At 38.8% G+C, this 22,294-nt stretch overlaps 1 protein-coding gene across 1 annotated transcript; it reads left to right on the plus strand.

Moving 5' to 3' along the window:
* The first annotated feature begins 30 nt into the window (after positions 1–30).
* Positions 31–21,484, plus strand: SLC30A7 (solute carrier family 30 member 7). The gene is made up of 11 exons (XM_032696791.1): positions 31–158; positions 326–427; positions 4,336–4,449; positions 5,910–5,997; positions 7,612–7,738; positions 8,704–8,853; positions 10,086–10,136; positions 11,633–11,768; positions 18,480–18,570; positions 19,585–19,734; positions 20,446–21,484. The coding sequence occupies exons 1-11, from the start codon at positions 79–81 to the stop codon at positions 20,491–20,493; spliced, it is 1,137 nt and encodes a 378-aa protein (XP_032552682.1). The 5' UTR covers positions 31–78; the 3' UTR covers positions 20,494–21,484.
* The last annotated feature ends 810 nt before the right edge of the window (positions 21,485–22,294 follow it).

The raw sequence follows: 22,294 nt of genomic DNA on the forward strand, positions 1-22,294 counted from the left end.
TGTGGGCCGGCCGGGCCGCGCCCCCGCCCCTCCGCCCGTCCTCCCGGCCCGGCCCCAGCGCGCCGCGGCCCCGCCGAGATGCTGCCCCTCTCCATCAAGGACGATGAGTACAAGCCGCCTAGGCTCAACCTGCTCAGGAAGGTGTCCGGCTGGTTCAGGTGAGGGAGCGGCTCAGGGCGGGCCGGGTGCAGGCGGGGCCGCGGCCGAGCCCCCGCGGAGGGGCCGGGGAAGGTGGTGCCGGGGGTTCCTGGGCCACCCGACGGGCGGGTCCGGCCTCCTGCCGCTTTGTCGGCAGCCGGTGACTCGCGGTGTGCTCCGTCCGTAGGTCCATCCTGGCGGACAAGACCTCCCGCAACCTTTTCTCCTTCCTCTGCCTCAACCTCTCCTTCGCCTTCGTGGAGCTGCTCTACGGCATCTGGAGTAACAGGTAGCGGGGCTGGGGGCGCGGGGCGGGCCGAGCGCGGCCCCAGCGCGCAGGAAGCGGCGCCTCCCGTCCGGCCAGTGCCACGTCTCCGCCCGGCAGGGCCGGGCCGGGCCTCCCGCCCGCCGTGCGGAGGGGCCGCTCGGCACAGCCTCGGGGCTGCTGGAGCGCTGCCCCGGCCGGGAGCGCTCCCGTGGGCAGCGACCGGCTCGGCCGCCCCTCCGCCGGGGCCCGGCGGCGCCTTCGGGAAGAATCCTGTTTGGAACTGCTGTCGTGCTCGGCTGTAGGTTGAGGAGGAAGCCTGGCCTTGGCCCGAGTTACAGGACTCGAGGGTTGTAACAGTTTCGTGCTGCCGCTTGCCACAGACATCCTCTGTTTGGGAGGAATTTGTAGGTTGATTCCCGGGTTCCTTCCTCTTTCCGAGCAAGAAAAAGGAATTAGCACATCTAGGTATAATTAAGTGGTACTTTACACAGCACGTAAATTCACAAAGGTGGAAGAAAAAGGAGAGACTTGACTAAATTGCTATTGAAAAATCTGCAGTGAAATATAAGCTGAAGTGCAAAGTAACTTCTGTACTGATGTATGGTATACAGGTAGACGGTGGTGCTAGTGTCAGTCATGCTTCATTCGTGATAGAGAAGTTGTTTTATGGTGGTATTTCATTCTCTTTTGTCTATGGTTCAGTTTAGAGTGGACTGGCTTGGAAATGTCAATTAAGCCCAGCAGTGTCCTTCCACATGGGACTTAAAGTAGTCCTTGCCAAAAGCTGTAGTATGGACACAAATTACTGAGACTCTTCTTTTTAAGAGTCTTGAGTGAACGCAGCAATGTGGATTTGGAAACAGTTGCATCCTAACACCATGTTTTTCTGAATCTCTCAAACTACACTATAAAATCCTTAACTTTTATTACAGTAATTAGCTACAGTGTATCACTAGTGAGCACGCAGTGTTATCTTGGGCACAGAATATTTTAGTAGCACACAGACTATGGTTTTGGCTTTGATGTTGATTCACTTTGCAGTTGTGTGAGGGTTATTATGTGCATAGTCTGTCTGAGTATGGATGTTTTTTTTCCTAATAATTCAGAAGATGTAAATATTTTTCTCTATAGTTTGAGTATAAAGAGTTTGTTCTGTCTTTTAAGCATAATTTTTTTCGTAGTGGGACCTAAAAAAGTCCTGTGTATGAGGTAACTAGTGTCACTACTAGTTTGTCACTGTGGAATTTAGCAATTGCAATTGAGAAGGCTTACTTATTTTTTTTTTTCATAATTGAGATTAAGAATTGTGATTTGCATTAGTTTTGTTTATATTCCAAGTAACTAATTTTGGGTATCTCTAAGCCTAGATTTTGGGCTAGAACAAAACAGTGTCTTAGCAAGCACCTCTTTAGTAGAGAGTGGTAGCAGAGATTATGATGAGGAATGCCTTCAGTCAAAGCAGACAGTTCATGCTGTGGAAGAACAAACACATAACAAGGAAACAAGGAGCCGTATAGGGAAAATTATTTCTTCATTTTGCAGAGCACAGCTCTGTCGTTCCCCACATGAGAGATTACCTTTCGTTTGCCAAGCAGGTTGCTTCCTGAACTCACATAGCTGGTTTGTCATTTATATGATCATCCTAGAAATACTTTGGAATGCTGACAATCTTGAAGCACAGAAAACAGAGCTGGATATGGTATTTTGCTAGCTGAGAGCTTGTTTAAAGTTGAAATCTGCTACTTGGGCTGTTCTGTTTTAAAATCCTATTACATGCACACTTGTGTAATTTGGTATTAAACTTGTGTTATTAAATGAGCTGTGGAAGTGTCCTCATTTAGACACTGTGGTTTATACTCTGGATGATGTGCTCCATTTCTAAACAAAGTTCTTCCATACATCCCATGTTGCTAATGGTTGACTGAATCACTTGTTTACTTTAGTAATCACTTTGCACACATTTTTTTAAAAAGTCTTTTTAATTTATAGGTCACTTAAAAAAAGCCTCAGATGAAATGAGATTGGCGTCTTACCAGGCTTCTTGCCGCTTGTGCAGCTAAATCACTTACAGCTGTACCCATGATCCAGAGCATGGTTATGCCATATGGTGAACTGTGCTGCAGACACAGGCTATGCTGTTCCCTGTTGATAAATCCACATGCCTCTGGTCACCTGGAGTTGTGAGCTTAGGTCTTGAAAACAGCACAGCTGTGCTCGTGTTGCACCTACTGTGATTCTTGCCTTGCTGAGATTTGCAGGTGTGAGCACAGCGCCATGGTAACTTGCTGTATGATTTCTGGTTCTGGAGCTAGTATGGGATTTTGTTTCGGTAACAGCCTTTATATATTTCTCTTTCCCAGGAGACTCTATTGGGAAAAAAAAAAAAATACACCAAAAAGAGGCCTTGGAAACCACTAGCTATCTCTGTTTAGCCATGCTTATTCCTCCCATTTCATAATCATTACAACTTAGAGTTACTGTCACCCTATTTACCTTCTACCTGAATGTTTGGTGAGTTTTGTGGTTTTTTCCCCCCCACTGAATGTTCCTTATCAAGGAACCAAATCTAAAACACTGAGTTTCCCTAGAGATGTCACCTGGTTTGGGGCAGGGGGAAGCTGTCACCAACACCTTTCAAGAATTCCATAGCAAATTCCATTTTGCTACTTCATAGGCATCCAGCTAAAACATTTGGTTTTAACTTTTAAAGTTTGTTCAGAACAGCTTTATCTGTTTCCTGCTTTAGTGGCTATAGCACCTAAGGACAGTTCATCATGCCGCATCTTTCTGCCTTAAATGTTGCAGTTGTGTGTATATATAACTCTGTATGTGTCCCTAAAGTATATATGTAAATATACAGATTGAGACATTTGTTTTCTCTCCTCTCCTCCAAACCCGCTTCTTCCACAGTTGAGTGTTTCATCTGAAACACTTTAGATTATTTTTGTAATTGTTTTCAGTCAGATTCAGATGGTTTAGTTTTTTTAATGTGAGGTAGTTGGAACTCTGGCTAATGAAACTTTTTGTTTGACTTCAGTGTGAAAATGTGGCTGTCTTCTAGAACTTGTTACTACCAGTAAACACCTCTTGTTCTCCAGTTTCCTAAAACTGAGTTGTGCACATAATTGTTCTTAGACAACCAAAGGATTGGGAAAATGGAACTTTTGGGATGATTGTAGTAAGAAATGCTCATCAGTACCTCTGTATCAAATGTCTTTCCAAATATGAAGCGAATTATGTGTTTCAATGGACATACTTCCTTGCAGACTTACAGAACCTGTTTATGAGTAATTTAGTTAACTTTGGCAGCTGTTGTGTGTACTGTTAAAGCCAGTTTACCTACAGCTTACAAACTGATATGAGTTCTACTGACCGAATAACTCATGAACTAATTCAGCTTGCTTTGAACTTTTTAGCATGCTGTTTTACCCTACACTTTAACTGTGTTTGTCAGTCAAGATTGTAGTTGTGCATTGGTCTTTGAAATAAATCCTTTAAGATATGATCTTTCAGCTTCTGCTTCATTCAGCTTCTAGATCTAAGAGGAGTGTGGATCTTCTAGTCAATGCCTTGCAGCTCAGGCAAAGATTTAAGGTTGAATTATGTTAGCAAGAGTTGTGCCTGTGGGTAGATCTACTCCAGAGGTTTTGGTGTATGTCAGGGGAACCCACCTTTCACTAGCACCAAAATCATATGCTAGGAGGATTTTTTTTGCCAAGAGCTCTTCCAAAGTGCCTTTCCTAAGCTGACAAAATCAATTTTGCCATTATATTTGTTGTTGATGACCTGTGGCTTTCTCTGTGCTAGCAAAACCGTGCCTGAAGCTTAGAAACACGTGTATTCTGCTAGGGTGTAAAAGATAATTGGCTGTAGATTTTTTTTCATGTTCAGCATGTGGAACATAACATTTTTTTCTTGTTCTCTTTCAGTTTAGGTCTAATATCAGATTCTTTTCATATGTTTTTTGACTGTACTGCTCTATTGGCTGGATTAGCAGCTTCAGTTATTTCAAAATGGAGGTCAAACGATGCTTTCTCATATGGGTAAGAAACTTCAGGCTGTTACCTTGATGTACTGTAATAACTGTTTAGGCAGTCATTTTTCACTCTATAAACAAAACCTCTTTTTACAGAACATGGAAAAGCTATGTTGAAAGTGTGGGGGTTTTTAAGGTGAGTTATGTAAACCTTTAAGTTAATATCGCCCTAGAAATAGTAAAAATTGCCTTTGGGGAGAAGTTTTATCCCTTTCAAGATCTCTGTGATCATACTAGTGGAAACAAGTTATACAGGAGAAAGGTGCCCTGCCCTGTCGTGTATTAATGGCACCAGTGAAGAGCGTGAGCTGCATCCTGGATTTGTCCTCGCAGTGCGTGAGGAGTGTTACAGGGGCTTTGGCTGCTGCTGTCCCATGCCTTCTTTGGAACAGAAAGTTACAGCTGAAAGGAGCTAAGTCACAGAGATGCTGCATCTGAGATTATAAGCTATGATTCTTGGAATCAGTAGGATTTGACATCTGCCATTTGTGGCTTCCATTAATCTGGATCCTCAAGGCTGATCCCACCCTTGGTGGATATACTGGCTGCAGCTGGTTCTGTTTGAGGGTCACTTGGTTTCACTGAACATTGCAGTTCTGCCCTATAAAACAATACTGGTGGTACAATATTATTAATTGGTAATGCTGATTAACAGCAAATGAGGTGTAACATGGGCTGCTGCACTCCCTATAACATTACTGACCCGACTGTCATCATTTAGCTTCAGCTGTCTTGCTTAAATGTGAATCCTGTAGTTTGAAACTTAAAACACAGTTTAATTAAGGTGGAAACTCCAGCATGCCCAAAAATCAGTTTACGAAGAACCGTACTATGAACTCAATTGCAATGAAAGCAGGTTCTGTATTAATTACTGCTCTTCATTTAAACAGCTGGTGTTCCATTTATTAGAGAACAGTCATAATTTATTAAGTTTGATGTTTGCTACATGGAAATTACACGTTATTCTAACCTGGCAGTTTTTTATTGTCAAAATTTGATGTTTGAAGTAATTAATTTCTACTTAAAACTTTCACTAGTAAACCCCTTCTAGATGGGAAGCAAATTAACGTATGTCGGTTTGATATTATATGAAACTTTACGTCAGAAGACTTCGATTACATCTTGCATGCTTATCTTAGTTTGTACCTTCCCCAAATATATCTTTATACCTCAACTTCCAGTAGAGATGATCTTAAATGGAAAGATTTTGACATATTGAAAGATTCTTTTCATGTAGAGCAGTTAATAGCTGATGTGGATCAGATAGTGTTTGTCAAAATACAACTTAATCCATTTCATACACTTATTCTTAGTTTACATGCTGCTTCTTCCATTTAGCAAATTCCTCTGTAATACAACTGTTTGAGAACTAGAAGATTGCACTCCAATCTTTTAAGTTCCACTTCTAAATTTCAGGATTTAAATGAATGTGGTAATATCTGCTATTACTTTTTCTGTTTCTTGCAGGTATGTTCGAGCAGAAGTACTTGCTGGTTTTGTAAATGGTTTATTCCTCATCTTTACAGCGTTCTTCATTTTTTCTGAAGGCGTTGAGGTACGTTATGAAGTAAATTACGCTGTCAATTGTCACATTTCTATTATTAATAGGGGTGAAATTACTGAGTTTAATAATTTGATTAGGTTCATCATTTATTAAAAATCGGTGATTTGAACAGAGAATAGTGCCATCTGAAATTGCTGTTTTGTGACACAGAAACCCACCTTTTTCAGTGTATCTGTGCTGGCTTCTTAAATGGTGTATTTTGTTTGCGTGTAAAGATTCTGTGAGATGTAGTCTGTCCTTTTTTTCAGCCAGTTAAGTGTGTCGTAGAAAGATCTTCACTTTTCATTGTTGAAGGACAAATGAGGCCAAGAAGGAAAGGCCCAAAGTAGCCACTCAGAGGAGTTAGTCGTACATCACGTTCTGTGAAGAAGTTGGACTAACTTGTTAAAGATAGAACACTATCCTCCAAATCCTGAAGTCTGATATAAATGGCAAGTAGTAATAACGTAGAGATCTACAAGGGCTCTTTTCTCAATATTTTTTTTTACGTGATGATTCAGGTGATAATTTCAAGATTGAAATTTAGACATTAAGGGCAACATCGAGGATTAAGAGTAAAACTGATAACTATTTCAGATCAGCTTGCATTAATGCTTTTACTTTTTAATGGGAGATAGACTATAAATTTGTTTAGACTTCTACTTCATAGGACGTTCTAGTGAATTTTTCTTTTTTTAATAAAGAACTGGGAAGAGCTTTCAGGAACAGATCTTCTGCATTGATAAGCCTGTCAATACCTTAGAATCAGTACAAGCTAGGCTGAAATTGCCTATAAGCTTGGGAAAACTTCAAATCTAGAAACAGGAAAAAAACTTACTAGAAAAATTAAAAGCTGACTGGTCAAGGGTATTGTTGAAACATAGTTCTCTTCTGGTCTTAGCCCCTATGGGAAGTATTCTCTTTCCTTGTGATGATGACTTCTTTTCTCGTTTTTGCTTTAAAGTTTTACATCTGCTGGAAGTTTCATTGTCTTGCTATTGCCTGTTCCTTTCATTCCTGTGGAGAGATGGTGAATGTTTATCTCCTCTGTCAACAGTAATTTATGCTTGTCAACACTTGAGATGCAAATTGTGTTAGGTCTATAATGTCTCATTGAGAAAAAAATTCCAAACAAAGTAGGTAAAAAAGAATTTAAAAAACAAAAGTCAATATAGATTTTAGAAGTTCTAAAAAATGTCACAGTTTGTTCTCAGTCTTCATTTAATTCCCCTCATTGCCTCACTCTTCTCAGAAGAAAGGGAGAAATAGTGGAAGTTGTTTAGGTGACTTGGGCAATCCACATACTACAACAGACTTGAATGTTTTCATGTGGTGTTGAGCCACATCCCACAGCAAAACAAAATCTTATGATAACAGTTAGCTGGACTACCAGAATATTCTACTGTACTGTCAGAGCTTTGATAATAAAATTTCAGCTTCAGACAATAAGAATTAGTCTATCATCCCAAAAACTGGTAGTCCCGAGTAATTTTTAATTATGTCTGTACATATGTTTGTATGAGAGTGCTCCTGTATCTAAGTAGTTTTTTCAGCACCTTTTAATAATGTAAAGAAATTGTAAAACTCTACATCTGTACTTTGTTTTGTTTTTGGTTTTTTGTTTAGAGAGCACTTGAGCCTCCTGATGTGCATCATGAGAGACTTCTTCCCGTTTCTATACTAGGATTCATTGTAAATCTTATAGGAATATTTGTTTTTCAGCATGGAGGTCACGGGCATTCACACGGAGCTGGTAGGATGTCTGTAACTTCCAGTACTGTTTCCTTCCTAACCCTGTGTTCCAGGACCTTATAATCCTCCAATGAGAACCCCAGTTAAATTTTAATGTCTTTTTAGTAGCAATCCTAGCAAAGTGTATATTTGACTTCTGACTTCTGTGTTTTGTCACTAGCCCTAGTTACTGTTTACGTCTCATGTTAATATCCATTAACTGGAACACTTAGAACTCTAGAATCTGCTTTCTGGAACAGCCACTCTTCTGCACCTTTTTAAAAGAGATTTGCAGAGCGTCTTTTGGAAAAAATTAAGCTGGACTTAAGCAAGGTTGTGGCTGAAAAATTTAGAAGACATTGTCTGAACCAAATTTTAAGCATGGGATGATTCAGCTTCAGGTGCTTCTCAACTCAGGTGTCTTTGAATTGAAATGCAGAATTTATTTGCCTAAATATATGTGGTGAACACTTGGGTTTTTTTCTGCAAAGCCTATTGGTGTCTCATTCAGTATAACATATAAACTTACATAGTCTAGTGGAAGAAAACAGTCTTTTGTCTTTAAGCAGCAATCTAAGCTTGAATTTTGAATGCGTGAACTATAGCCCATTTCTGATTTCTTAAAACAGCTCGTTTTAATGTGATCGTATCTAATTATGTGAACATTTTTCAAATTGTACTAAAAGTGTAGCACAGCTTCTCAGAAGTGGGAATGCATAAAAGCACTTGACTTCTCAAATCAGTTATATATTTTAGTGTGTCTGTGTATGTATATATAATTTATATATATATATGTATATATATAAAATATGGCTGCACAGCAGAGCTGTAGATGACAAACAGTTTTGTTTAGTTTCCTAAGTTATTTAAAGTTGTACCTCAAGATGACCCAAAAGGCAAATAGATTTTGAGTGGCTTAGAAACAGATGTAAGCGTACTTTAATTCATTATTTAAGTTCATACTCTGATGGTGGTATTTGTTTACAGGACATGAGCACAGTCATTCTCTGTTTAATGGTGGTCTCGGCCATGGGCACAGCCACGGAGGTCATGGGCACAGCCATGAACAGAAACATGCCCATGGACACAGTCATGGTCACGGCCATGGGCACTCTCATGGTCAGGATTATTGTCATGGTAAGTACTTAGTTAATGTCCTAGACCATCTTGACTCAATCTAAATGTGCTACTAATGATTTACTGGGAAAAAAAAAAAGAGAGGGTGCTGGCAGCTTGTTGTGATCGTACATGGAAGTAGTTTCATCAAATGTCTAGTATGCTGTGCCACTGCCATGTGTCGTGGCTCATTCTGTGTCACTTGCAGTAAATTCAGTGTTAGTTTTTAAAGGCTGTGATTAACCTGTGGTTTTTGAATGTTCACCTTAATGTTATGTGTTGGCAGAGGGTGGAACAGCTGTATGCGATGGCAATATAATGAAATTATCAAGTGCTCAGCTTCAATTTTTTCATTTAAATCAATAGGCAAAGTTAAGCTGCTTTGCTAGTGTCCTCCATTTGAATAATCTTACAGCTCAAGATATTAGAAACTGTGAACACACAAACTTTGGGTACTTATGGATTGTTAGTTGTACTTGGTTTGTGATTTCAAATAAGATTTTCCCTATCTTGTGTAGTTGTAATCTGTTTTAAAAAGGTGGTTGTGAAAAAGGTGCTTGTTAACTTAGCTATGTTTAAATCTTTTCTATAAAGGCAAACAATCTGGGAAGAGATGTTCGTGCAAAATATGATCCGTAGCCTTCACTATGGGAGAAGAGGCAACCTATTGAAACAGTGCAGATGAAAGCCTTGTGGTGCTGCAGGGTTGTCAGTCCTTCCTGCTGAAGCCATAAACTAGGATCTGATGTGACTAAAAATGTGCACATTCAGAGCAGGGAATAGTGTTGCAACTTGCAGACAGGAGGTGACAGTGTAAAAATATTTACTTGTCTCTTCCTTGCTATTCTTAGCAGAAAAGTGGTGCTTGTTTTCCAGGAGTTCTCCTGGAATTTGGTTGGAAAGTAGGATCTCCCCACTTCTGCTTCTTCCTTGCTTTCCCCACCCCAGTGGAACAGTGAATGTAGCTGTGTTGTGCAATTTGATATTCAAGTCAACTTTTGTGTGATATATTGTGTATCCTCACTAGAAGTCATTTGCTATCCTTTAACAAGTTTTTCTTAACATATCTTTCTAGTGTGTTCCACAGAGGCATTAATCTGCTTGGATGAGAGGATTTTTTGCTTAGTTCTACCTTCTCCAAGTCTTATCCTTGTTGTTGTGCAATTAGAAATTTCCAAAAGGAAGACCATAACAGAATGTACCACTAGAGAGAGCCTTTGTCTAGGTTAATGTGTCAATAATTGTCTTCACAGATGACCATTCTCTTGAAGGAGTGGCTGGATCCAGCAAACAGATTTTACAAGGTATGGTGATAATAAGTATAATGGTTTATTGGTTTTATCATGGCCTGCCTGTCATTAATTTGTTTTAGAGGGTTGCTCTGGATAAATGCCACATTTTTCTTAGAGGAGCTATTCTATGAAATCCCATTCCCCCTATAAACAGAGCAGTGCTGTACCCTGTGCATGTGTCATTCACTGAAGTGTAAATGTAATGCAGTGTCAACACAGTTTAAAAGAGAGATCCCAAAATCTGGAATTCAGCTTCTGTTACTGGTGCTGAAAAATCAAATAATGAAAAACTAAGAAAGAGTGGTTAAAAGCAGAAACCTAAGGACCCGAATTGTAATGTGTGTTCTGGAAAATGAAGAACAGTATGATTAAGATAGAATGTATTTGAAAAATGCAGATAGATATAATTGTTAAAGAGTATCTAAGCTTAAAACTTATCTTTCATCAAGCTCTTAGAGTTGGTTTAAAGAAGATGGTAATTTGTGATGCAAAGACAATCACTTACCAGACTCATTCACAAAGACAATCACCAGCAGATCAATGTCCGGGGAAGTTTCTGAGCAGCTATTTTGAAAAGATAGCACCTCAGTTTTATTGCTGAGCATGGTGTGAGATGGTGTGGAGTATCCCCCTGGTCTGTTTGGGTCACCTGTCCTGGCTATGTGCCCTCCCAGCATCTTGCCCCCATCAGCCTACTTGTTCTGGGGGCAGTGAGAAACGAAAGGCCTTGATGCTGTCTAAACCACAGCATCATGCAGGCTGCTGTGGAGAAAACCTGGCTCTGTCCTAGCCAGACCCAGTACAAATGTAGGCTTGGAAAAATCACTTAAGGGCTGATTCGTAGTTGGGTGTTGTTTTTACAAGAGGCTGGAGACTTGTATTCAAAAACTGTTTCTGAGTGACTTCCTATTGTTGCCAGCAGAGAGCTCCAAAGGCTAAATTTTGGCTAGCTGCAAAGTACGTCTTTGTGTTTTAAGGCAGTGTTGTTCTTCAAAATAAGACTGAAGTTTTTCATGTCTGCAGCAGTGTTTAATTCTCAAAACTATTTGTCTTGGATTTCTTTGCCAAATAACTTCTGGAAGATGTCGTCAATGAAACAATAGCATGTTTCAAAGCTTTGCAGAGCTGTTTCTGTTAATAGTCTGTCCACCTTAGCACTGTCTTGTAGGCATCAGGGAACGTGAGTTTCTTTACTATAATGTAAATGAAAAAAATCTAGCTGCATCTGTTAATCACTGTTTAAGTTAATAGCCATGCTATGAAATACCCCTTACTGCTAACTGAAGAAAAGAATGTAAATTCTTCAAGTGGACTATATTCTAAAAATATGTTAAAATCTTGTGATCACTTTGTGTGCTTGACCCAAAATTGACCACAAATTAAACAGGTATAAATCATGTTATCTAGTTCTTGCAACTCTTCTCTGTAAAATGTCTTTGAAATACACTCTTTGAAATACATGTCTTTGAGAATGCCAAGTTGTAATGATATCAATTGATCTTTTACAGGTGTATTTCTACACATTGTGGCAGACACGCTCGGAAGTATTGGTGTGATCATATCTGCTATATTGATGCAGAACTATGGTCTAATGATAGCAGATCCTATTTGTTCAATGCTGATAGCACTACTTATAGGTGTAAGGTAAGCATTGCTATCCCTGATATTTGGCAGTACTTCTGATGCTAGTTACAGCAGAAATTATAGCTCAGAAGAAAAGGTTTGTCTGTTATGCTGATGACTTCCAATGTTTGCTTTTCTTCTGAGAGGAGTATGTTATCTCTATTCTGTACAGCTGTTCTGATGAGCTCTTGTATGAGCTATTTTCTTTCCCTTTTCTACAGCTACAACTTTTGCTCTTAGATCTGCATATTTTGGCCATTTGCATAATACTACAAAAACATCTTTCAGGTTCAAACTGTAGAAAGCTTCCTCTCTGTATTTAGTACATGCTTATATAAACCAATGTACTCCAGTAAATGGAGCAGAATGGCTTCAGGGCAGCAGAGTTGAGCCTGCTGGCACAGGATGTGCCCTTGTCCTTGACAAATCAAGGCTGGTAGGTTTTAATTTTTTTTTTCTTTCTCTGGTGAAAACTGTCTTTTCCTTTGTATTTGTACTCTGAGACATCCTTATTCCTTTTAAGACCTGATGGAAATGCTTCAAGTAGCTCTAGACTTTTCCAGTTGGTGCTTACCAAGATCACTATAAATGTGAAGCTATTTGGATTAGACTGGACAAGCAAATATTTCATTCAGTGACACTGTTATTGAGGTTTTCTGGCAGCAGTTTCAATGGTGGCGCAGGGCAGCGTGCCACAACTCCAGTTACAACCTAATAACTGTACACCTTTGTCTCTTCAGCAGTGGTGAATGTCATCTGAACTGCAGCTACTTATGCTTATACCATGTATGGCATGTTTACAGCATATGCATGGCAGCATTCACAGGATTATTGATGTGAATCTCCCTATTTATCAAAGTAGGGCAGCGTGCTTCAGACACAACACCCACAGAAATCTCTCTGCTAGAGATCACTATTATCACTTTAATATACACTCTTAATATTTTGACTTAAACATCTTGTAATTTCATAAAGGACAAATTATTACAAGAACTACTTCTATTACTGAAATCTCAAAATATGGGAAAGGAAATGTGCAGGTTATCAAGAGGGAAGAAACTATTGCTGAGGTAAAGGTAGTAGCTGAGTAAAACACGGGTTTCCATACACTTAGATTAGTGTACATAGATTAAATAATTGTCTGCTGTTTCAAATGAATATTCGTCCATTTTTTCTGTGTCCCTTTTACTAGTTAAACCAACTTTGATAAGGTGAAGTGGGGTGAGAGTGTGTGTGTGCCCCAACAAGTGGGCCCCATGCATGTGTGTTTAAAAATCAGGATCTGTTCCATAATCAGGATCTTTGTGACTCTAATAAAGCAAGCGTAGTTTTGAGTCAGAGATGCAAAAGCCAGTCTGATAAGGTTGTCCAAAAGTTTTAATGGCGTTTAGGGACTTCACCCTAGTTGGAACTGTATCCTCCCACGTTATTGCTTAATGGTCTGATTTTGACCTAGAGTCCGCGGGGCATGAGTAGGGGGTAGGTTTGGTCCTGGGCTCTTTTTTCCCTGGTGTTTTGTTTGGGTTTTTTTGTTGTCATTGTTAGTTTTTTGGGAGTTTGTGTTGGTTTTTTTTTCTTTTAACCTGTATTCTTTCTATGATACTTATATATTGAAAGAAGGAATAAAGCCAGAACACAAATCCTTATTCCCTTTTGTGGAACTTTTTGAGAAAACAGTTGCAGGAGAGTGCAGAGGGATGTCATTGCTCTTAATCCAGTGTTGCTTGTGTCTATGTGAGATAACTGTTCATTCATTCTTTTACTGAGTGTTTGCTTTGCTTCAAGGTTGGGGCAGTTCTCTCAGATTTACTTGAGTCTTGCCTGCTTCTGTTAGTGGGTGTTCTCTGTTCAGGTTTCTAAAATGATGGTCACACTTGCCAGAAGAAATCACACAAATACCTGTATAAGATGACTAAAAAGCTTACTGCTGCGGTATAAAGCTGTCCAGACTCTACTTTGTAACCTGCTTTGTCTTGTGCAGGGGCAGAAGGGTTGAGCAATGCTTTGCTTCCTCAGAGAAGTCAAGCAGTGCTTTTAAATCAAATGGTTGAGCCTTGCTGTAGACAACATCTCTAATTAGTGCAAATTGTCAGCTGCTGACACGGTGTCTCTGTGTTGCTCCTGTGATCCTTCACTAAGGCTGCTCTAGGGTGACATATTCTCTGCCTAACACCTCCCGAGTTAGCACAGAACATTCTGACTGCATAGTGAAAATCTGCTGTGGGATTTGAGTTTGCCTGGATGCAACCACTAGTATCTAATGAACCCTTCTTTAATTACTTTTGGTACTATCTCATGCAAGTGTCCATTTAATTATAAATAGGACATGCTTAAAATAGACAAGTCTGTCTTACTAACATTTGTAAGGTTGCTTTTTTTAACAAAAGCTTGACTATTTCATACTTGTTCAGGTTGACACTTGAAGTTTTTTCCAAGGTGTTGTCCTCATAATTGTATGTGCTTGAATCAATATACAATTTCTCAAGTCTCTAAACTGCTTTTAATATTTAAAACTAAATATTCATTTAGTTTTTAGCCTTAGCATTCTAAGCTTTATTCAGAAATGTTGAAGCAATTTTAGTATTTCAGTCAGCTATGTGAAATTAGACACCACACAAAAGCCACAACACTAGTATAAATCAAGTTTGTCTGAAACCACTATTAGACCCACATGTTTCTAGAAAGGCGCAGTAGACTAAATCTCATACTAGATTGCATAGGGTATGCAGACTACATATTAAGTGGTCAAAGAAATGAGGCAATTTACATTTAGCGAAGTTGTTTCCATGGGTTACGTAATTTTTTTGCATAAAATCTAAAGCTTCTTGAACATGATATAATATGAAAGAGCTTTGGGGGAGGATGTGCCAGTACTGTTTGGGATATATGCCTTTAATGTTTGAGCTATAACAATATGAAAAAATTACTTTTTTAATGAAGTGCTGCATTCTCTAAGATTCAGAAGCAATGTTTTATAGCAAAACTCCTCAAACTAGCATGTTTGTCATTGGTGTTGTTTTAAGCAATTATTGCTAAATGTTGTGCACTGCTTTTATTTACAGGGTAATGGTACCTGCCAACCTTGCTTGAGAGTCAAGGTACTATGTTGTTATGAGAACAAGCAATTCAAAATCAGTAAAGTAAATCTTAAACCTGTGATCCTTGTCTTGAGCAAAGCTTGCAGTCTGATTAAAATTGCCATTGCCTAGTAGAAAAGTTTTATTGAAGTTCTCAAATAGGCTGACAGCCTTTGTACTGCAGATATGGATGGTGATGGGGGAAAAAAGAGAATTTGGAAATCTGGCTGTAGATTTTCAGCTACGGTATTTGAAGAACCATAGCTGGTCTTGATCCTTAGCAATGTTTGTTTACCTTCCACAAAATCTATCACAAATATCCTCTCTTTTCTGTAGTGCTGAGAGCACTGAATGAATTTCCTGCTGCGCTCTGAGTGCAATGACTGTGAAAAGGGTTCTTTACCCAGTGTTGTTTTCAGCCCTGCAGTCTGAGGTTATAACAATGCCAGGGTCTTGCTAGCTATGCCTACAAAAACAGTGGCATAAACAGGATGGGACTGGAATGGGTACGAATATTATCTGAATGTGATGCAGGTTAATTAAGAGTTTGATGCTTTCACTCTTCATTTTTAATCAAGCCTCGTGTCACTGGCAGGCTGGATTTATCAGATTCATATAAATAGCTTTTGTCTGTTTGAACACCTTTGACTTCTTCTGTAACAGTGTTATGTGCAACTGTGATGTGCTGTAACATTGGCTGCTTTTGCAGTTCTAGCTTTTTCAGAGGATATGTTTTTATCCCAAGTCTTGCTGTGGGTTAGCGCCTCTTTCAAATTCCATTGTCTTGTAAAAGACTGTGGTATTTTAGACTTAAGGCTTGGTAATCAAGAGACCAATGGAAAATTGAGTCTGCTTTAGCTGCAAAGTTTAAAGACTCCTTGTGCATGAGAAAGCTTTCCACTTGATGAGCATTCAGCATTATTTATTTTCCTCGATGATCTTATAATTTAAAACAAACAAGAGGGGAAGTACCAGTGCAATAGTTGCTGCACAGACAGCCATATGTTTTTTTCACTAATGATTAATCAAAAAAAACCAAAAAAAGAAAAGCTTTGTCAAATTCTCTGACCACATTTTCAGCCTGCTTGGTTTTGTCATCTTTCATAATGTTTTCTTCAGTCACATGAGATGGAACTGATATTTCTAGTGCCTCCTTGTGATTAAATATTACTGTGTTTAGTTAATGTTTGAGAAAAGAGCATAGTGTGTGGAGTTTTGGTTTTTAAATTAAAGGTTTTGTACTTAAGTAGTATGCATGAAACAGTGGAAAACATCAGACATCATCAAACTGGATTCTGTTGTTTGTGGTGTTAGTTTGGCTTACAGTAAGACTGTCTTGTGAGATAGTATCCTGTTGGATGCAGAGGGTATCCATGGCCACCTGTGCTCTTAACAGCATTTGTGAGGGCCTATCACATCACTGCAGCTGTCTTTTGGCCTTTTCAGCTTTTCAAAAGATGACATTTGTATGTGAACACTAAGACAGAGGGAGGAGGGTGTGACCCAGGATATGCTTCAACTTCACTAACAGTATCAAGCCACATCCTGATTTACCTCTATTCTTTGGACTTTTAAGATGGTTTTGTTTCATAGCCTGTCTCTCCAAATGTACTGACAGTTAATTTCCCTTCCATCAGATAATGTACATCAGTTTTACCAAATAATGTAAATAAGTTGTGCAAATTAGACATTTTTGTTAGATTTCTTTCCTGGCTTTTTTCACTCATAGTGGTATGTTTCAACAAAAAGGCAGGCTATTACATCTCTATTCCTTTAGTTGTTTCCCTGGGGAAAAATATGCAGCCTGTATGTGTGTGGTTTTTGAAGCCTTTGGGTGCATATGTTGCAGGGACCTTGTTAAATTTATGGAGATGGAGTTGGTGTTCAAAATTCCTGCATTCAGTTTGCATCCTGAAGTTGTGTATTGGTCTTTCAAGGTTTTTATTAAGAAGCAAACCTGCATTTTAAATAGTGAGTTAAACTGAAATCAATTCATCAGTGGAGTGTTTTGGCAGCTCCAGCTCCCTTGATATAATGCTTGTGACATGGACATTATTTAGTGAGATGGGTCCATTAATAAGAGAACCTTTTTTTCCCTAAACTTCTGTAATCCACTCTAGAATGTGACACTCCAATTAAGCTTCCTTTAGACAGATTGACAGTTATTGCACTGCTAAATGTTTATCTTGGTGACAGGTCCAGTTTAGGCAACTCCTGCGTGTCCCTAATTGCTTCTTCCTATTTCTGAACTGATGCCTTGGTAGCAGCACTGTGTGAGGCCATGTGATGGAGTGCACCAGGCAGTGACTTTGGCTGGAACCACCATTGTGCCTGCAAGAAGACTTAATTTTAGGATGGTGGTTTTTCCAGAGGTTCATTAGACAGGAGTCACACACCCTTATTTAAGTCCCTCCCTCCCCTGGCTAAGGTTTAGCCAAGGGGTGAGCTGAGCAGTCAGCCAGCCAGCGCTGCTTCCATGGACTAATGGAACCATCTGTTTAAAACTGGTTAGGTCACATTGTCCACCATCTGCAAATACACAGCTGGTCTGTGCCATGCATTCCACATCACTTCATGAGATTTTAAACTAAGTTTCTGTGGTTTTCTCTAAGAACTAGCCCGGTTAATCTCTTACAAATGTTTTGGGTGTGCTTGCAATCCTGTCAGTCTGTGTAATGCAGCTGTGATGCCAGTGCTGAACTCTGAAATTCAGCTTACCATTTCTGAAATATATAGTCACTTTTGGTCCAGAGTGTTCGGTGACTTGGATGCTCTTGAAATTAAATTGCTATTTAAGCTTTAGTGTTGGGTTATAGATATTTGTTATCCTCTTGAAAATAATGCTGTAGAATGCTGTACTGAACCAGGCATGGTGCACTATTCCTAAACAAAAAAGGCAAAAAAGGTACCATGCTGAATACTTAATAAGAGTGTAACTTTTTAGTGGTAACTTCAGGGTATGGGCTTACTGGTCTCTTGGTTTTATTAAAAAAAAAAAAGTAATAACAATAAAAAAGGGTATTAAATGTCTACTTAGTTTTCTGATTAAACAAGACCACTTGGCCAAGAGGGAACCTCTAATTGCTTCCAAATGTTTAACCCTTGAGTTTGGATGAGACCCTACACTTAGTTCACTGCACAAATATGCAATGTTGTCTGTTTCTGACAAATTAACTTTGTTATAGCTGGACTGCTCCACACTGATTTCATTTTATGATTGCCCCGTTATTATCTTCGTTCATAAGAAAAATATGCCTTAAACCAAATGCAAAGGCAAAACCCATTGCAGTTGAATATTGTTATGATTACTTGTGAATGATTTGCCATTGAAGTAGGTTTTGAGCTATACTTATCAGCTGCTTTGTTGTATAACTTCTAAGATACTAAGACATCTCAGATGCCATGATTAAACTGTTAGTATTTTGTGATCAGCCACTGGGTAGTTCTGTGGAAAATGTGAGGGAGAAGTAATCCTGCCTTTGGTAAGACACCACAGCAATTTTGTAAATCCTTCTGTTTTCTGTACTAGGTTTTCATGGCAACACTCTCAGCTTCTAGTGGAACAACTAAAGAATAATTTCTCATGAGTGTTAAGGAATCTTAGGTTGCATCTTTTGAAAACGTAATAATAGCTAATTTCCTTTTTTCTTTCTAGTATTGTTCCACTTTTAAAAGAATCCATTGGGATTTTGATGCAGCGAACTCCTCCTTCCTTGGAAAATGCCCTGCCTCAGTGCTACCAGAGGGTGAGCTCTTAAGTTATTTTTTCTCATCAAGCTGCTGGCTTATTGAGCCTCAGCTGTGTATATGAGGATATTTTCTGATGTTTTTTTCAGTAATGCCTGTAAAGGTTCTTTAGAATATACAAATGGAGGTACTAGTTTAATTAATGTTTTCCTGAAGTCCCAAATTGTATGTAACTTCTCCTTAGTTTGTGTTTTAAAAATGTGCTATGTTAGTGAAGAAAAATAGATCCTGAAGCTTTTCCTCCCAGAGTATTCTGTGCTTATACAAAGTGCAAAATGTTTTTCTGTTTTGTTCAGTTTTTGTCTCCCACAAAATCTAGTTCTTAGTAATGGGAGGTGGAGTAACATTGGAAGTGTAATTGAGTATACTCTGGATTTGACCTGTTCTCCTGTTTAGCTAATTTATTACAGTGTCATGACCTGAGTACTGAAGTGTCTTTGCAAAGTTAGTATGAAGCACTTGTAGGAATGCTGTCTGCCCTGGGGGAGTTACAGATTGTAATTGGTCACTTGGAGGGTTTGCTACAATTGGACAGAGGAAAAAGAAGGGGGTTGGCAGGACAAACCTAAGCCCTCACAGAATGTTTACAGAAGTGTTAATGTATTAATATAAATTATATATGAATATGTTTTCATTGAAGTTAGAATCTCACAAATTTTTTCATGGCAGAATTCCCACATTTTGCAAAAATTGCAGTTTTAATTGAATGCCCTTTCAAATTCAGTAACTGACTTTTTTCTTTTGGACACCTCTATTTTCAGAAATGGTTTCAGTAAAATACATGTAGAATGTAAATGCATGGTACAAAATCGTGGCATATACACAAATCTGAATGATTTCACCTTCCTTTGGATAACCGAGATAGTAATGAGAAATTTTGCTAAAAGATCACAATTTGCACAGTGAACTAGAAGGAAAAGAACGCATTGGCTTTTATAATATTTTCTGTAAAAAACATAGTACAGACAAACATTTTCTGAAATACATTTTCTGAAATTTGCCTGTATTTTTAGGTGCAGCAGTTGCAAGGAGTTTACAGTTTACATGATCCACATTTCTGGACCCTCTGTACTGATGTTTACATAGGGACTTTGAAATTATTAGTAGCTCCTGATGCTGATGGAAGGTGGATTCTAAGCCAGACTCACAATATTTTTACTCAGGTATGTCTTAGTGGAAATCACATCTCAAAACATAAATTGCCTGTCACATGATGTGACATTGTAATTCTTATCAAGCAAAATTAAGTGTTTCTGGGTTTGGAATCTGTGTTTTGAAAAGCTTCTCTGCTCCAGCTGTATAGAACAATTTCAAAATACTCAGTTGTGTAGATTGAATTACTGTACCTCTCTGCATTGAGGAACCAAGAAAATAGCTGAGGCTTCCCTTGGGATAGGGCTTCCAACCACAGACTGGACCTGTTCAAGCTTTTCACTGCATTGGCTGCTTGCACATGTGATGACTTTCTTGCCAAAATCATAATGTAGAACTGGTTTGAACAACAAAATCCTGTGTTACACTCTTGTGCTTAGCTTCATTTTAAAGCGACAGCTCTTCAAGCAGCTTACTTTTCAGGAAGTTAAACTTGTACAAAAGAAAGTAAGAATTGCTTTTGTGCAGCTTCGGGAATGGCAGTGATTTAGGATGAATCAGAGAAGGTAATGTAGCAAAGCTAATGCTAATATATCATTACTTGACTGTGTGAAGAACTCTGTATTCACACTGTTCTCTCAGTGATCCATGTGCTAAATGTGGGAGATGAATTACGGATAAATAAGACATTGAGGTTTTTTTGCTAGGTAAGTACTGATGTTCAGGACAGGTAAATTGCTTTGGCTTTACTGGGTTTTTAACTCTCCTTCCCTTTTCCATAGGCAGGAGTAAGACAGCTTTACATACAGATTGATGTTGCAGCCATGTAGTGAATTTCTGGAATTGTGCTGTTGGACCAAAGTTTTCAGTACTGTACTGGTACAACAACCTACTTCTCGAGACAGAGCCTGCCTCCACCACTGTTCTGGAATCGACTGAATACATTTCTGCCCTTGGGCTATGGCGGTGGAGTTCACTTCTAAGGAGTAAATATTGAATGAATGTTATGGACTTGGGGTCTTGGTTTTTTTGGGGCCCTCAAACTTGTAAGTTTTTGAGGGGTTTTTACTTAATAAGATTGCGGTACTGGAAACCCTGTCATGTCTTCAGTAAAGCTGCTGAAACCACTGCTCATTCCCATAAAACCAGTGTTATTGACAATTGGAAACTTGTTTTGTAGATGATGTCACAATGGCTGACATGCTTCAATATAATTGTATGTTTGTACAATTGTTTGTACTTTGCAAACTTAATGAACCAAACCATATTGGGTTTTCAAAGTGCCTTTTATATCAGGAGAGCTATTTGCCAGCACAAATATGGAGCATCAAAGGGTTTTATTACTTTTACAAATAATCTTGTATGCAGTCTGATTATTTACTAGTGATGTATGGGGGGGTTTGTGTACTTGCATAACTGTAGATGTTAGACTTCCATTATACTTGCATCTTACCAGACAGAAGAATTCTAAATGTAAAAGACAAAGCTGTTGTGAAGAGACTTGCTTCCAAAACAAGCTGGGTATTTTGTTACACATGTCTTGTGAAAATTATTTTAGTCAAAATATTAAGATTTAACTCCAATTCTTAGTCTTTTCTTACTGTTGAAAGTAATGAGACACTACATGATGCTACTCATGTTTATAGTCACTTAAGAAACAGACAGCTGAGGGAAGATGCTGGTGATGGAAGCAGTGCTTGAAGTTTTTTATTTTCCAAATCCTGGTGGAAAAAACTAAATCTCGAAATTGTTTGTGAAAGCTTAAATCTCCTTGATTTTAATAGGTTGTAATAATTTTTATTAAAGTGATTGGTGAGATAATTTTTGCCTTTCCAAATACTGAAAATAGTTGTTCCTGGTGGCTATACCCAAAACGGAAATAAGGACCATGTTTCATGCTTAAGATTATGCTTTTCCCAGGTTGACAAGTCTGATATCTTTGACTATCTTACTGTAGCTTTTGTATGTTTTCATGGGGGAGAAAGTTCTTAGTGCAGCATGGGTTGGTTGTTTGGGTTTTTTCCAGAAACATTAGTCTGTCATATTTTTCTAGCATTTATAATCATTTTGCTCAGATATCTGAGTGTTGTTTTCAAAACAAATCTGCTATACTTGGTATTACAAATGATAGTTCCACTGTGCTGTAGTCGTTAACTTACAAGGGAAGACTTTTTAAGAGGACATTTTCCAAACAGAACACTGTGGAGTAAAAAACAAGGCAGGCATTTTTCTGATAAATCGTAGCTGCCACTGACTGGTATGGATTTTAAGTATTTTTTTGGTACCTGTTATGTGGTAATAGTGAAATCAAGGCCCTCTGAAGCTGACAGTGTCTGTGTAGTAAGTGCTGGACACTACAAAATTACTGAAGGTTGATTTGCAGAAATGTTTGCCACTGATATTGCTGAATTCATAGCAGATATGAAGAGTTTTTGTGTTCACTCTTGTTCCTGTAGAGCACCTGGATTTTGATTTCTTCTCATGTGAAAAAACAACAGTTGCCAAACTGATAGGTGGTTCCTGACTTTTCCAGATGGGATATTGAAACATGAATGTTGATTTTGTACAGAGCTTAGGGGTGTACCCTTGTGCTTGGAACCGAAAACTGGATGCAAAGAAAAATAGCAGTAC

The sequence above is a fragment of the Chiroxiphia lanceolata genome, chromosome 9, assembly GCF_009829145.1.
Source record: "Chiroxiphia lanceolata isolate bChiLan1 chromosome 9, bChiLan1.pri, whole genome shotgun sequence".
NCBI lineage: Eukaryota > Metazoa > Chordata > Aves > Passeriformes > Pipridae > Chiroxiphia > Chiroxiphia lanceolata.

What these genes read in the sequence shown, in the direction of transcription:
- SLC30A7 (XM_032696791.1), top strand. Translation starts at nt 79, where the DNA reads ATGCTGCCCCTCTCCATCAAGGACGATGAGTACAAGCCGCCTAGGCTC. An exon ending in AAGGTGTCCGGCTGGTTCAG is followed by an intron (nt 159 to 325) that starts GTGAGGGAGCGG and finishes CTCCGTCCGTAG; the next exon opens with GTCCATCCTGGCGGACAAGA. An exon ending in TTTTTTCTGAAGGCGTTGAG is followed by an intron (nt 5,998 to 7,611) that starts GTACGTTATGAA and finishes TTTTTTGTTTAG; the next exon opens with AGAGCACTTGAGCCTCCTGA.